This window comes from Staurois parvus, unplaced genomic scaffold (assembly GCF_062004578.1).
Source record: "Staurois parvus isolate SC_StPar_1 unplaced genomic scaffold, SC_StPar_1.0 ptg000235l, whole genome shotgun sequence".
Lineage (NCBI taxonomy): Eukaryota > Metazoa > Chordata > Amphibia > Anura > Ranidae > Staurois > Staurois parvus.
In genome coordinates, this window is record NW_028318031.1 from 11,222,873 (window position 1) to 11,238,799 (window position 15,927).

Below are 15,927 nucleotides of genomic sequence, written 5' to 3' on the forward strand. Positions count from 1 at the left end.
GTGCACCTAGAGTGTATCACATGGTCCCTTCACAAAGAGGAAGCACCCTTCCCTAACCTCTGGGGTTGCAAGACTCCCTGGCAGTGGCAAAGTATATTCAAGTCCACCTAACCAAAAAGTCCAGCAGACTCCTCTCCTCATGATGAGCTTAAGCCGACCACCAAGAACTTCGTGAGGGGCTCTCCCAAAGAGAAACTTCCTAAAGCAGAGGGGAAAGGAAACTGAGCCCACATATCCTCCTCCTAGACTTAAGGGTAGGCCCAAAGACCCATACCCCACCATCAATCATTCAGAGCACCCCCAGGCCACCACTGTCAGGAGGTGCTTACCACTGCAGGCTCTCTGCCTTCCCACCCACTGGCCAGACCAGGTAGCACCATTCGATTTAGAAGGCACTGGGCCCCTTGGAACCCTCCACACCAGGAAAATATTCCCAACCCCCACCTTATCCAGTGGGCACTTAATTTGCTTTCTCCCATCATACCAGAATGAATATTATAGAGCTGGCCATCACAGCCAAAAAAGATAAATGATGGCTGAGAACTCCTACTGGACACTGATAAGAAGAGATACTCCACATGATCTTAACAATTCCAGTGCTACATAATAAGAATACCTTGTTTGTGTAGTATCAGCAAAACATTGGACAGCTATGTAGGGACCCTGTCACCAAGTATTTAAAATGCTTACAGGCAGTTTATCTATTTCCAAATTTGTTTTTAGTTACTTGCAATGTCTCTGACGTTACTAAAAAATTGGACTACTTCAGGAGAATCAATTCCGAAGCACATCCACTTGCCTCCTCCTCAGTCTTATGGTTTTGGATGTCTACACACGGGAGGGTTTTACAATTTAAAAAAAATGTATTTTTGTTGAAAGAACTGGTCTGCTGACAGGGTCTCTCTACTGTGTTGGAACTGTGGTATGCTGGAGTGGGACAACAAAATAATTGAAAAATAATAAAAAATATACTATTCAAAATGGTACAGTAAACCGCATCATTAATGTACCTAGTAGCTGTAATTAAAGTATACCTAAAGATAAAACCTTTTTTTCAGTTTTGGAAAGAAAGGGGAAAAGGGTAGAAACCGTGTATTGGTTTTACTGCTGTCTGTATTCCCCTTAGAGACTAAAGAGGATACTGTACCGTGGAGGGGGGGGGGGATAGGCTTCTTGGTTACTTTTCTCATCCCAACTTTAGAGATATAAGACCTATTCTGTATCATATATAACAGATAGAATTTTATTCAATGAATGCAAAAAATAGTTTTTCTATCAGCAACTAATGCTTAAGGAAATAAAAGACATAGGTGTGAAAATACAGTAATAAATTCATTTTGACATATTTAATGAGACAAAAAATGCATTGTGAACTCATGAATCTCCAGGGAATTGAAAATTCCATAGATTATGTACAGCTTTCCACTGAGATGAACACCAAAACACACAAATGAATTACAAACATTGCATAAAAATATAACTTCACAGTTTCTGATTGTTGCTAAAGGTAATTTTGTTTATATTCCAAAGCTTCAATAAAAATTGAAATGATTATGTCCTCTTTTGATGATGAATCTTCACACACAGTATTTCCAAAAACAAGCTGTCAGAAAGAAGAAAAAAAATTAATGAATGAATACAATACTGCACAAAAAAGCAGAGATTTGAACCATGAAAACATAAATGCACATATTCATGGGGGGCCTAAAAAAATGTAGGAAATGCCAGGAAAAAATCTGCTCATTGTTAGGTGTGGGTAAATAAGACTGCTTAAAGGAGAAGTTCACATTTAAACATAAATAAATAATAAATGCGCATATTTTTGCAGGGAAAATGTGCAGTTATTTTTTTTTCACAGAAGCTTGCAAAGCATTGCAACTGCAATCAGTGGATTGCGGGTGTAATGCCAGGCTTTTGCACACACTGCCTGCAGCTCTGTTGTCCATGCTCCTGTACGGCTTTCTGTTACCAAACTGTAGGCAGTGTGAATGGACTATGAGAGTGCTGAGCAGCAAGCTTGCTGAGAACAACAACCCATCTGCTACTGGGGTAGATGGGACTTGTAGTTCTCTCGTTCACAGATTCCTGTCAATGTATGATCCATCAACCAAGCTGTTTTTAAAATGTGATAGTGGGTGAGTGGAGAAGATCCCCCACCTGCTATCGGGGGGGGGGGCAGAGTCCAGTATGCAGGGGACAGGTCTGGAGCATGTTACATCCTAAATACGGTGATAATGCGTTATGCGTAACATGCCCAAAAAGGTGATCTTAGCCTTTAAAGCTGGCTCAGAAATAGCCAGAATCACTCTAAAATGAGAAATTAATTTCCACTCATCTTAGTAAAAAAGGTGAATTTGTATTCACTTTGAGTGCCCAATCATGCACAAGAGAACTAAAAACCAGGACTTTTGACTGCACATAGTTGAATGATTGAAGTAAATACAGTATCCTATTACTTACTAAGCTAAGTGAACATCAACTTTGCAAAGTGAACAGTCCCTACCACAAGAAGTAGAGAGTTAGTCATGTGCAAGCAAAAATATTTTCTTTTATTATTTTATTCCTATTTTATTTTTGCACACGATTGGGTATTCAAAGTGGCCATTGTTTCACCTTATTTAAAGTGTATTTCCACTCAATCCAATTCCATTCACATAGCGTAACTTTAAGAAATTATTATTTTGAGATTTCAGTTTACCTATTTAGATGCTCTATTCCAGACCTCAGCAAGGAAAAATAATAGCTAGATTTCTTTGTTTATTAAGGGGCTGGCAGCTGTGTTTTCCATTTGTTGCCTTTTCTGTACTGTGCAGCCATACCTTCATTATCAACTGTAACTAGATTTAAACACTGTCTGTCCTAACAAAGGGTTAAAGGGTGTGTTGGCTGGTCTTTTTGCTTTGTATGTTAATGTGGACAGACTTGGGACAGGCTCAATCTAACATTCTTCAAAGAAACCTTTAGTCAATTTGAGAAAAATCTAAAAGGTAATAAATATTTTGAAAAATAATGTTTAGGCATGAATGGAAACACATAACAAACATATTCTGAAATATGTATTACGTTACAGCCCATAGACATTACAGGTACAACACTGAATATCATAAAAAAATATACAATCTTTATAACTGCACAATTAAAAATTGATTAAAATCACATTTGAAATTAAGCATGGTAGCATCCTGCACCCTTATGTCGGTTATGGAGATGGTATGCCACAAGAGCCAGCCCGGATCCCCACAAACCAAAAGGAATGAGTTCAAATATACATCCAGAATAGGGGCGATGTATATCTGAATTAATTCACTTTGGTTTGTGGGTATCTGGGCTGGCTCTTGAGGCATACCACCCCTGGGATCCTTTGCTGCTGGCGCTCCATGTAGCAGTACAATTTTTGCACCTTCTGCTCCTGAGGAAGTGAAACACACAAAACATGTCGAGCTTTATGTGAATGGATGGTGGCAACCCCAAGATATTTATACTTGTGCTAGTCACTTGCATAGTGTGCCTTTACTACAGTGTGGGGCCACCTCCATAACGGACATAAGCTTGCAGGATGCTACCATTGATACGATATACTATGATATTCAGTGTTGTGACCATAAATTCCATGGGCTGCGGTGCAATACATGTTTCTCAAGTTGAATTGATTTAGGGACGGGACACTTTGGTATCTGTTAGGGTATTGGGCATTATTTTTCTTTCCACCCGCCTTTGTATTGTTCCCATTTAATTAATTCACTGTAAATATTCTGAAATATGACTGCCAAAGTGGAAATGCATTTTAAGTTATCATTCTCTACTTTTTCAGTAAATCATTCCTAATTAATTTAGTATAATATCACCTACCTCGTTTGTTGTGGTGTGATGGTGCCAGCCTATCCATGGTGTAGCTCATATCTCCACTTTTATCTTCCAGAAGTTGTTCCTTAAGTTTTTCCAGCTGAGTCAAGAAAACATTGCTCCAGCTTTATTCATGTGTGTTATATCTGTTTTGTGTCATTTTACTTTTTGCAATTAACAAATAAAAAGTTAAATTTTTGTCACATGAAGTCATAAGTTATTCTTATTGAAGATAGGAAACCAATTTCAAGGGGATTGCCTCTATTAATGTAGCAGTAAAGGGAGAAAACATCCCTAGTACCTTATAATAAAGGCAAAATGTCAAGTGTCCTTCAAAGATATGTTGACTGTAGCCATTGGATAAAAATATTTTTTTTTAAATAGATTTACATCATTGCTGTATTTAAAGAACACCTGTATTGTAAGAATTGTGTAAAGTGCCATTTCTACCATATCCTTCAGAAAAAAACCTGAATGAAGGTGTAGGAATTCAGACTAATTTAACAGAAATCAGAACTTTTAAAAAACAAATGTTTCACTTGGCACTTAGGTCTATAGACAGCAAAGAAATCTAATTGAATCTGCAAACTGGAAACTACACTAATTTATACTTTTTTACATTCATGTTGCCATTGCTTAATTATCAGCAGCAGAATAGATGTGGCTTTGATACCTTTTTTTAATTAATCAAAACTAAACCAGATGCTTTCTCTGTGAACCTGCTCAGCATTATTCAACAAGACTATGCCCATAGTAAATCTGTGGTAACATTAGCCTGGACCCTAAGAGAAAAACAGAAAGATTGTATTTTTCTAAGAAACTGGTGCATGTCTAAGCACCATTCCTGGTAGTACATCGATAAACCTCATAATATCTTCTTGTTCAACATTCTTTAAATTTAGCTGTTCCTGAAAGAACAGGTATACTTCAATAGTATTAATTTAATGCTTTATATATATTCAGTGCACATGTGTATGGTAATAAAAGAAACTTGAAAAAATGAGAACACATACCTGTTCCAGTTGCTCTAGCTTGCTCTCCAGCTCCATCTCTGTAAAATTACACAATAATAGTTGTCAGATATAATGGACAGTGGCCTAAAATTCCATTAGCATCAAAAACAGGTATACTTGTCCTTGTAGCTACCACATAACATCCAGATACTTACGTCTCTCCTGGAACAGGGTCACTCTAGAGTTTCTGCATCCTCTGGCCACTTCCACTTTCCCGTTAGCCACAGCAGAGGACCAAATCCATGTGAGGCAAATGTGAAGCCGCCTCTTCCTGAACAGCTAATTATAGCCTCTGTCTTACACAGGACCTGCCCCATGGGCAGCTAACACAAGAGAGGTTGGGACGGTTGCCATTTTTTTTGTAGTTAACACATGAAAGTGGACATAAGGCAGAGATCAAAGGACTTCTGACAGACCCCTCTCCAGAAGAGATGTAAGTACTGGGGGAAGGAGTTAACGAACCTCAAAAGTTTCACTTTAATAGTCATCAGTGTGGCTTAGCAGAGCTGGGGGTCCTGTTTCAGTACCCTTTAAAGACACTTCAATAAAACATTTACAATAATTTTTTGGCAGTATTGGCCTATTAAAAAGTCCTGTACCTAATTCATGAAAACCTTGGGACAGGTTCCTTAACAGTTCCAACATGCACAACAGATCCAGGTCACTATGGGTGGGAAAAATTGTAAAAAAAAAATAAAACCAGTTCATAGACAATGAAACTTGAGGCAATTAAGACCAATTCTAAGTTGTACAGAGACAGGCCAAAGTGTTGTGTTTTAACTTTATTATTGTGTTCTGTATTTGCTTCTTTGGTTACTAGGAGGCAGGCTGCCTGCATCCTAGCAACCAATAATGCTGGGCTGAATTTAGACAGAGGGTGGAGCCTAATGGGGATGCTAAGAAAATAGTTTCCCATCAGGTCCACCTGCCTTGTGATTGACAGCTGACAGCAGTGAGTGGATTCATAGCCTTTACACTACCAGTTAGGGCTACAGAATCCACCCATTGCCATCTGATGTCAAACACAAGGCAGGTGGACCTGATGGGGCACAAGTCTCTCAGAGTTCCCCATCAAGTTGGCCTCCATTTTAATTGGTAGCAATGGACAAATCCCATAGCAGCTATGGAATCTGTCTACTGCCATTTACTGTCAATCACAAAGGGAGGGAGACCTAATGGAGAACTAGTCTCTCAAAGTTCCAAAATACTTGATAGGTTATTCGGTTTCTGTCAAAATTACCCCAATGACATGGACTAAAGTGAATAATTCCTGTTAACATGAATTCACTACGGAATATAGTGACACTAATAAAATATATAAATAAATCAAATGAATATATTAATAAAAACAATATGGTTTACTTACAGCTTACTATCTATCTAATAACCACATACAGTTTTATCCAAATCAATCCAACATCACTAATGATTTTTCAGTGAAGCTGCAAGGTGTACACCTAAAATGTAGTAATTTAATGTGCAGAATGGAACTTCAGTTAATACTATGGGGGGTACAAAGTCCAAACTGATTCACAAATTCAGACAAAAAAAGCAGAAAAGCCATTTCCCCCACTCGTTCACTAGGTTGTAAAACAAAACTTTTTCCATAAGCCACATCCCCAGTATTATACAATTTTAAGTTTTAAATGACCCACACTACTAAGGTGGCTTATTTAGGTATCTTACATACTAAGGTGCAAGGGCGGACTGACCATTCGGAAACGTGGGCACTGCCCGAGGGCCCGGGGTCAGTAAGGGGCCCAATGAGATGCCCTTGGTACCTTTCATAGGCTTTTTTGGGCATGGTTTGAGTGTGGGCAAGGACACAGGGGGCCCATGATCCCCTATTGCTCGGGGGCCCCATGAGTTGTCAGTCCGCACCTGCTAAGGTATCCTCTTATCAGGCAGTGGTAAATGACCGCTGCTCAGTTCTCCGGCATTCTCAGAGAACACAGTTCTCCTGTGAATGCCTTTTATGAAGCGGTGTAGATCAGTTCTCCGAATGAAGGGAGAACGATCTATAAACGCTGGAAAACAGTTGCTTTTACTATAATCTCGCGAGATTGCAGTAAGAGATCAGTCAAACACCGTTTAATAAGCAGAGCTAAATTATCGCTGCTTCGTTTTGCAGTTCCTCCAATTCTCCAGCTTGGGCTGGAGAATCTGGAGGGAGAACACAGATTGCCAGTGAAGGGCTGACATCGCTCCTTCATATACTGGCCATCTTTGTGCTGAGATGATCAGCGGAGAACATGTTCTTCACTGATCATCTCTGTTTCCTAAACCACAAATGATCGGAGATCAGCAATGATCCTCAGGATCGCCGCTGATCTGTTTCATGAAAGGACACCTATTTTTTAATTTCTTTACAGTATTTTTAAAATTGTTATTGACACTGTGTAGGCCTCATTATGTAAACTTAATTGTAGACACAAAGCTTCTTACCAAAATGTGAAGGTCTTCTCATTGGAAGGTGTTTGTTGAGGAGAAGTGTCAATAGCATATCCTGGTGATTCATATCTTCTTTCTCTGGAAACAGTTCATTATCTATGAACATACAAAGGTATGGTATACTGGGACACATTTTAATGACATTATCTTTGTGGCATACAGTAAGGTGGCACACAGAATAAGGTGGTATACAGACCAAGAAGGATGTGCAGTATAAATATCAATAAATAGGAAGGTAGATACTCAACATTTAAATAAGTAGAAAAGTAGATACTCACTGTTTTATTTTGATGGCTATGTTTTTTTCATTTACAGTACATATCTAATAATGTATTTGTCTAAAGATGGCATTTTGTAATAAGCAATAAGAATGCACAAAGAGCATTTACCCATAGTAGTCTGAGCTGGGATCACTGCAATCCTTTCAGGGTATGGTTTATGTTTGGTAGCTATGGGTCACTACACATTGCACATCTTATTGCTCTGTGTACTTTCTTACTGGAAAACAAATCTGTTAGTGGTATTTACAGTATGTTATTTTTACACAGATGTAAAATTGTGTAATTTATTAAAGATATGCTGCAGTGAAAATATATGTTCTGATTTTACACAGTATAATACATGCTCTGTGATTTACCAGCTGAACATTGCTTTTTTCTATATAGGAATGCAAATATTCAGTACTTTTGGAATCTTCTTACAAAATGTATGGGGTTTTCCTCTCAATATGAGTGCTTTGCAAAGGGTACAGAGATCACAAAGCCTGTGCATATGCACGTACAATTTTTTTTAAGGCTAATTTAATAAACAGCTATTGGCTATCTAATTAAATTGCAAGCTCTTCTTTGAAAAGGATTAGCTTCAATGAAAAATCATTCCTTGTAAATGTCTTTACTAGATGTCTTTACAAAACACTGTTAACATAGAAAGAAAAGACAATAAAATTGCTACTTCTATGATTACAACTAATAACCAAAACAACAGCTGCAACAACTACTTGTTTCACAATGGATACTTTCCTGAATGACAACTGTTGCCAAATTTCTGCACACAGGATGACATGTTCAAATCCCAATTTAGCATGTGTCCTGCATGTGGCTGTTTACAATAACTACAGTTTATAAAGTAGTTTTTCTTGCAATATTATGCAAATACTTGTCTTACAGTATTACTTCTAGCTGAGCCTAGACTCATTCCAAAATTAGCATTTCTACTGCAGAGAAGTTACAGATGCATATACTGCAATTGTGTTGTGTTTTTAAGGTACAATAATAATATCTAAATAGTAAAATGTTTTAAATGATCAGTCAATTCCCCTTAGAAAGGGGTAGAAGTCAAATTGGGGGTTATTTACTAAAACCGGAGAGTGCAAAATCTGGTGCACCACTGCACAGAAACCAATCAGCTTCCAGGATTTATTGCCAAAGCTTAATTGAATGAAAAGGTTTCTTCACAGTAAGAGCTGTGAAAATGTGGAATAGACTCCTCAAGAGTTGGTTCTGACCAGCTCAGTGTATTGCTTTAAAAAAGACCTGGATTCTTTCTTGGATACACAGAATATAACTGGATACTAACATTATAAGTAAAGTTGATCCAGGGAATATCCAACTGCCTCTTGGGGGATAAGGAAGATTTTTGTTTCCCTGCTGGAGCAAATTGATTCATGTTTTGCTGAGTTTTTTGCCTTCCTCTGGATCAACTGTGGGTATAGGATTATAACTTTTTCTTTTTTTTTATGGTTGAACTGGACTTTGGACTTTTGTCTTTTTTCAGTCAGACTAACTATGTAACTATGAACAAGCTAAGGTTAGAAGCCCATTGCTTTCTCTGGAGAAGTGATCCTGATGTTGCCCTCTCCATCTTTAGTAAATAAGCCTCTATTTGTCAACATTGCTTTACTAAGTATTGTTAGCAGTCAGATTCAAACTTTTTTCAGCGAAGGGTAACTTCTAAAGGCATGCATAACTGGTGGGTATATGATATAATATCATTCATACTCATATTTCTAAAACAAATAAGAAACTGTTTTTAACACAATATGATAGATATCAGTGTTTGGTTGTAAATTAAGTTTTTTTTCGAAACAGAGACCAGTCACTAGTGGTGTACCACAAGGCTCTGTACTAGGTCCTGTTCTTGTTAATCTGTTTGCGGGTAATAAAACTAAAGCTTTGGTGGGTAAGGTATGTCTTATTGTGGATGACACAAATATATGAAATAGGGTGATATCCCTGGAGTTATCTGTAACATGGCATTACTAGAACATTGGTCAATGCAGTGGAAACTGCAGTTCAGTGTTTCTAATTGTAAAATAATGCACCTAGGGAAAAATAATCCATCGATGTAATACAGTATTAGAGGTACGGTGTTGGACAGAGGAAAATGATTTGGGAGTACTTATTTCAGATGTGTGTGGCCAGGCAGTGGGAAAAGTGAAAAGAACTCTAAGATGCATCTCTAGAGGGGTCATTAGCACTTTCATTAGACCTTCTTTAGAATACTATGACCAGTTCTGGAGACCTCATTTACAAAAAGCAAGTGTACAATACCAATGCACATGTTCCTGCATTGAATGATAGCGGTGTATATGAATGGGTGCTGCAGCGATCGTTGGTTGGAACTGAACAAAATCAACAAGGGAGAATGTCACCAGCACACTGAGGATCTCCAATATGCGTCCAAAAACTTTAATGAATGATCACATAGTTACAGCAAGGCAATGTTTCAGTGTCTCACAGGACCCCTTTATCAGGCACATGCCTGATGAAGAGGTCCTGTGAGACTCCGAAATGTTGCCTTGCTGTAACTATGTGATCATGCATTAAAGCTTTTGGACCCGTATTGGAGATCCTCAGTGTGCTGGTGACATTCTCCCTCACTTACAAAAAGACATTGATAAGATAGAACAAGTCCAGAGACAGGCAACAAAAATGGTCTGAGGGATAAAATAAACCAGGAGAGACTTCAGGAACTTAGGTACAGTCTGGAGGCAAGAAAAGAAATGGGAATAGTTAAATACATTAGGGGTGTAAATAAGGTTAATGAGGGCAGTATTTTCCATATGAAGCAATGATCAGGAACACATGGACATCACTTCATACTAGCAGGAGGAAAGTTCAACATTAATCTTAGAACATATATGTTTTAGCAAAAGAGTAGTTGATGCATTAAATAGACTTCCAGCAGAGGTAGTGAGTCAGTTTCAGTAAATGGACTCAAACGTGCTATGAACAAACATAGATGTATACTCAGACCAAAAATTTAAATAAGTGTAATATATATACATATATATATATTTATTTTAAAAATGAAATAAATAATAAAAAAGGGGGCAGATTCAATGGACCACTTGGTCTTTTTTCATTTGTCACTCATTTATGTTTATATCAGGTGTCTAGAAATCTTAGTTGTTTTTGCTGAATGAAGTAGCGTGCACCTGATTTCCTATTTCTAGGCTGAAAGAGTATTCAGTTTTATCAATTATGGAATAGGCGCTGATATATTTTACATTATTAATTATTAATGTAAACATGTCATTGTTCTTTTACATAGTGCTAACCTTTACAATATTTCATTTCTGATTTAATATGTTTTGTAGCCCCTCTGGCTAAATTATACATCATAAAGAGTGTATATCATGACTGCCTAAATGTCCAACCAGAGGTTAGGAAATGAGCCTGCTTTAAAATGACTACAAGACTTATCTAAAATGGGTCATGTTTTTAAAGTGAGTACATTCTTGAAAGACTGAAAAACAGATACCCAGAAAACATGATATTTATTGGACCTAGACTTAAGAAAAATTAAGTTTTAAATAATATTGTCTCAAACAGATATTAGGTAAAGGCACTTTCAGCAGTGAAGAAAAAAACTGCAGTAAATAAAACATTATATTATATATATATATATATATATATATATATATATACAGTATATGTCATTATAATAATTTCCCTAAGTGTTAGAGTTTCCTCAGCGATAGTGTGGAATATATTACAGTTAAATAAGTATTAATGCTAGATTCATTTGCTTTTATCTTAAGTGCAAGTAACCCAGAGCAACACATTAGAACTCATCTTGTGCTGTTCTGATGTCAACAGTGTAAATTTTGCTTGGTTTCCCTGGTATGCACTACTTAAATATTGGCATTTAACAAGTCTTCACTGAATATTTTTCTAGGTATATTGCTCTTTGAAATACTTTTTGCTACATTAGCATACACTTGTACACATATGCATACATTTAAAATAACATTAGGATTCTCAATGTATGAAACACTGATGGTGCACAACATTAAACTGTGTTGTATGTCCACTTACCTTGCAATATATAAGGCTTTCCTTGAGTTGAATGAGCAGAAATCATGACCAAGAAAGTTAACGTCCCAAGGCACAGATGAACGGAAGTGGTTTTATCCATCATATTGCTCCTCAGGTTGATGGAACTGTGCCGAGTACCTGGGATTTGAATGTGTTTCTCCCAGGTTGAGCTGGCTTTTAAATAGTCCCCTGACATGTCACTGTGTCATATTCCAAAAACTTCCAATGAAAATCAGTCATCCTGTCAATGGTATACAATTCTTGGAAAACTGACAAATGAACTGCGTGAATTTCTTGACGTCAAACCTAGATCAATCCATCCTCAACATGACCAATAAAATGAGTGCTGGAATACACATTTTAAATACAAAGAAGGTCTAGTGGCAGGCTCATGGTAATTTATTGTTGCATTTCAATGCTCTCATTTTAATTATGCTGAGATGTTTATAGTGAGTGCCATGATGAAGGCTCAGGAATCACTAATTGAATTGATTTTAGGACTTGGATCTTTACAGTGACATTTGTGGCTCATGATGAGATGAGATGATGCTATGGGGTAAGTAAACAGAGAAAGATGATAAAGCAAGGACTGCAGAAGACTGAAGACAAATATGAAATTCATCAATGAGACATAGCAGGTCTTCAAAGATGTCAGGAGAAGTTGTAATACATTGTGTATCTTAAGAGAACACAAGGCAGAAATTGACCAGTGGTTTGATTAAGTTTAGATGAATGGATGTCCTCCACTGCTGATGACTTCAGGTGTGACTGTTCTTCCCTTTGATTTTCTACAACTATTCATCAAAGTCACATTTCTCATTTTCTTTTCCAAGTTCTGCAATTTGGAGGAAGATGACAATCCTTTGTCTGAATTAGAAAAACTGGAAGACTTCCAGTGTGCATCTTAAAATGATTTATGTTAAAATTGTCCGTTTTTTAATAGGTAATTAGTAGGTGTGATCTCTTTTGAAGTTTATATTTGATTTTGAGACAGTATAAGCTTTTCAGTTTTTTGGTTCCCAAGCTTTACAGAAGCCAGGAGGGTGAACTCAAAACAGCTGCATGCAAAATGGCCTTGTTTGTGGTATAAGCTTGGCATACACATCCAGTTACAGGGAGGGGCGGACTGACAACTGATGGGGCCCCTGGGCAATAGGAAATCATGGGGACCCTGTGTCCTCTCCCACACTCAAACCACACCCAAAAAAGCCTATGAAAGGTACCAGGGGCATCTCATGGGGCCCCTCTACTGACCCTGAGCCCTAGGGCACTGCTTGAGTGACTAAATGGTCAGTCCGCTCCTGGTTACAGGGTCATCAGGCAATGATTTGCATGTACCTCCATCCCCCACTGAACTACAGTAGTAAGAAATAAAGCTCTTATTTTTATGGATTTGTGATGCCAATGAAGATATGCAACTAATACATTTTTAAGCAGGCAATATTGTACTTCAATGCATAATTTCAGGTTCAGTTACTACTGGACTGAACAGTTTCACATGCAAAGAAACAAAAGTTATTATTTTAGGTGATAGGTAGTTTCCTATTTCTGGGCCTTTTTTTTGTAAAAGATAAACTGTATTCAGTAGACTTCCATTTAATGAGTGACAACATACAGATGATGTTTTGAAAGTGTAAAAACCAGTAATATTGTCACTCCACTTCAATAATTGTCTTGTGCTTTTGCTATGTCACCTAGACAATCCTTCGGTGCAGGAAATGTGTTGAAAGACTTTCCCATTCATGAGAACTGGAAATTCTTCTGTCACCATTTCTACACAGAAAAAAGCTAGCATTAAAGTAAACAGATCAGCCTAGGATTTGAGCAGTTTTATCAATGATACGGACTCATGCACACTGGATGTTTTCACAGCTGCTCTTAGGGGTGCAGGTGTGTTTTGTTTTATTTTACTGCCTCTAAACCCCCCTGCACATTATCCTATGTCTTTATGGATTTTAGCAGTGTTTTGTGGCAGGAGAGTTTAGTGGCAGAAAAAATAACACTGCCAAGGTGCCCTGGATCAGCAGCTTTTTGGCTACAAAAATGCTTGACGTGCTTAAACACATCTAAATGCATCTAAATGTGTGTTAAAGCTAGGCACTCAGGGCATCCTGGAGCAGCAGAGTTTTGGCTGAAAAAACACTTGATGTGCTTAAACACATCTAAATGCGTCTAAACGCGTGTTAAAGCTAGGCGTGTTTAGCACTTGAGTGTTACTTTATTTCAATGGCCAGAATAATTATTTTTTTCTGCCCAATTAAATTAATTAATGCCCAAACACTTGATGTGGGTAAACACGTTTAGACACAGAACACAATTTTACAAGCCTTTTTTTTGGCCAAAATGCTCCTGGCTTCCAGAGGAGTTAAAAATCATTGTTAGTGTGCATGAGTCCTACATAGCAATACCGACCACAGTATAGCCAAATGTACCATAAATACCCACTGAACTTAAAAATAATTGATACTATAAGGTGATAAAAAACATTATAAACTAAATCAATCAGTGGAAAAATAAAAATGCATAAACACCTCTCATATATACCAATATATTATTGCCTCTTAATAGATCTGTGATAAAAAATAACAAATATAAAATCCATGATAAATACTCAGATATCAGTGATAGAAACGATTATGAAAAATGTGACAAATCGTGATAATTGTGACAAACCTAAAAATCAAAAAATAGTGGTTCTGCAATAAATTATATAATACATATAACTTGTGATAAACCCTATAACAAAATAAAATTAGAATAAAATAAAATAAATCGCTTCTTAATTCAGTGAAAAAAATGAATAAACTCAGTGTTTCAGAATAAACTCAAATAGTCCATGCAAAAATGTGAAAACACTCTGTGATCTTCACTTCTAGTGCTTAAAAAGGAATCCTCCAACGGCAGCAATGCCTGCTCACCTCCCCTCCTCGACCCACACAGGGCCACAAGGCAAAAGACTCTCCTTAAAGGCAATCCTTTCCTCCAGACAACTCAGCCAGGGACCTCAGGACTTCCACTCCACCTCCTCTCACCACGTCATATAGGACACAAACAAAAGCTTCCCATAGTATAATACCGTTTATTAAGAGTAATATGGCATAACAAACTTTCCCACTCACATGTAATCTTTGAATACAGCGCTTTTCCACCTCACATCATGGGTGTATTCTCATACAGGGAGGGAAACAAATATGGCCGCTGCGTCCGGACAAAACGTCCCCACGTGACCGGAAGTGACGTAATATCATACTGGGAATGGCGTTCCGACGCGTTGCGTCACGTGCGTCGTGACTTCATCAGGGTACCGCCCCCCAGAGCCATGATTCATTTATATATGGGATAGACAACCCACTATACCTAATTAGAGGGCGGACTCCCGGCGGCCATTTTACCGGAGTCCGCACTACTATCCTCATTACTAGAAGACATCCTATTACAGCACTCGATCCGCGCTATAAATAGGAGCCATCCACTTCCATCATATATATAGCATAATCCTATTAACACTCCCCTTAAAAACATATATAAACAATACAACTATTTATTAATATTAAAACCCACATAATACCCCACTTTATTATTAATATATATATACTAATAAAGGGGCAGAGGAAAAAAATCTTTTGGTAAAAAAGACCCAGCAATACTTTACATAAATATAAATACAGATACTCAAATCTGATAAAATTAATACCTCTAATATAAAAAATTGTATAAAGGTATATATATACATATATACCTATAGGATATAAAATGAAAGAATTTTGTAAAAAAATATATATATAGACCATACAATTTAATTTTATCTAATAAGATTCAAAAAATTAAAAATTAAAATTAAAATTTAAAAACATTACTCAGAACCCTAACTGAATTACTCTACATCATTCCCAAAAAAAACTAGGAGAACCTATTTATTTAAATAAATCCCATGAATTAAAATCAAATGGATATATGGTTAATTGAGTCACACATCGCCTCGCCCAATCCGACCATTTACCTATAATTGAAAAACAATACCCAAACAAATTCCTAATACATCATGTGAATAAACCCATGATCCAAGTATACAAAATACGTAGCATATATCCTAAATCAATCTCTACAATATAACTAAAATATATTAAAATATATTAAAAACAATTGTATATATAAATGCACAGTCTAAAACCAAATTAAAAGTCACTAATAAAACAATTTAGATCAAATTCCACATTTAATCCATACGGTGCCTGCGTACGCATAGTGTAGATCCATCGGGACTCGGCTTGACTTAAAGATTTAACCTTACTACCACCCCT

General features: G+C 37.1%; 1 protein-coding gene across 2 annotated transcripts; it reads right to left on the reverse strand.

Annotated features, from left to right (window-relative positions):
• Window positions 1–1,327: 1,327 nt before the first annotated feature.
• On the reverse strand, window positions 1,328–11,788 carry UTS2B (urotensin 2B). Of its 2 annotated transcripts, none has more exons than XM_089680158.1 (5): window positions 11,627–11,788; window positions 7,302–7,385; window positions 4,857–4,894; window positions 3,850–3,943; window positions 1,328–1,603 (listed from the first exon to the last, which is right to left on the reverse strand). In XM_089680158.1, the coding sequence occupies exons 1-5, from the start codon at window positions 11,727–11,729 to the stop codon at window positions 1,578–1,580; spliced, it is 345 nt and encodes a 114-aa protein (XP_089536284.1). In that variant the 5' UTR covers window positions 11,730–11,788; the 3' UTR covers window positions 1,328–1,577. The 2 variants fall into 2 exon arrangements, with proteins under 2 accessions (XP_089536284.1, XP_089536283.1); XM_089680157.1 differs by having other exon boundaries at window positions 7,302–7,403.
• Between the last annotated feature and the right edge of the window lie 4,139 nt (window positions 11,789–15,927).

Bases quoted from the DNA above. Each gene is read 5' to 3' on its own strand.
- UTS2B (XM_089680157.1), bottom strand. From the start codon at position 11,729: ATGATGGATAAAACCACTTCCGTTCATCTGTGCCTTGGGACGTTAACT. The intron at 7,404-11,626 runs GTAAGTGGACAT...GTATGTTCATAG, and splicing joins AAAGCCTTATATATTGCAAG to ATAATGAACTGTTTCCAGAG. The intron at 4,895-7,301 runs GTAAGAAGCTTT...GTAATTTTACAG, and splicing joins GAGAAGACCTTCACATTTTG to AGATGGAGCTGGAGAGCAAG.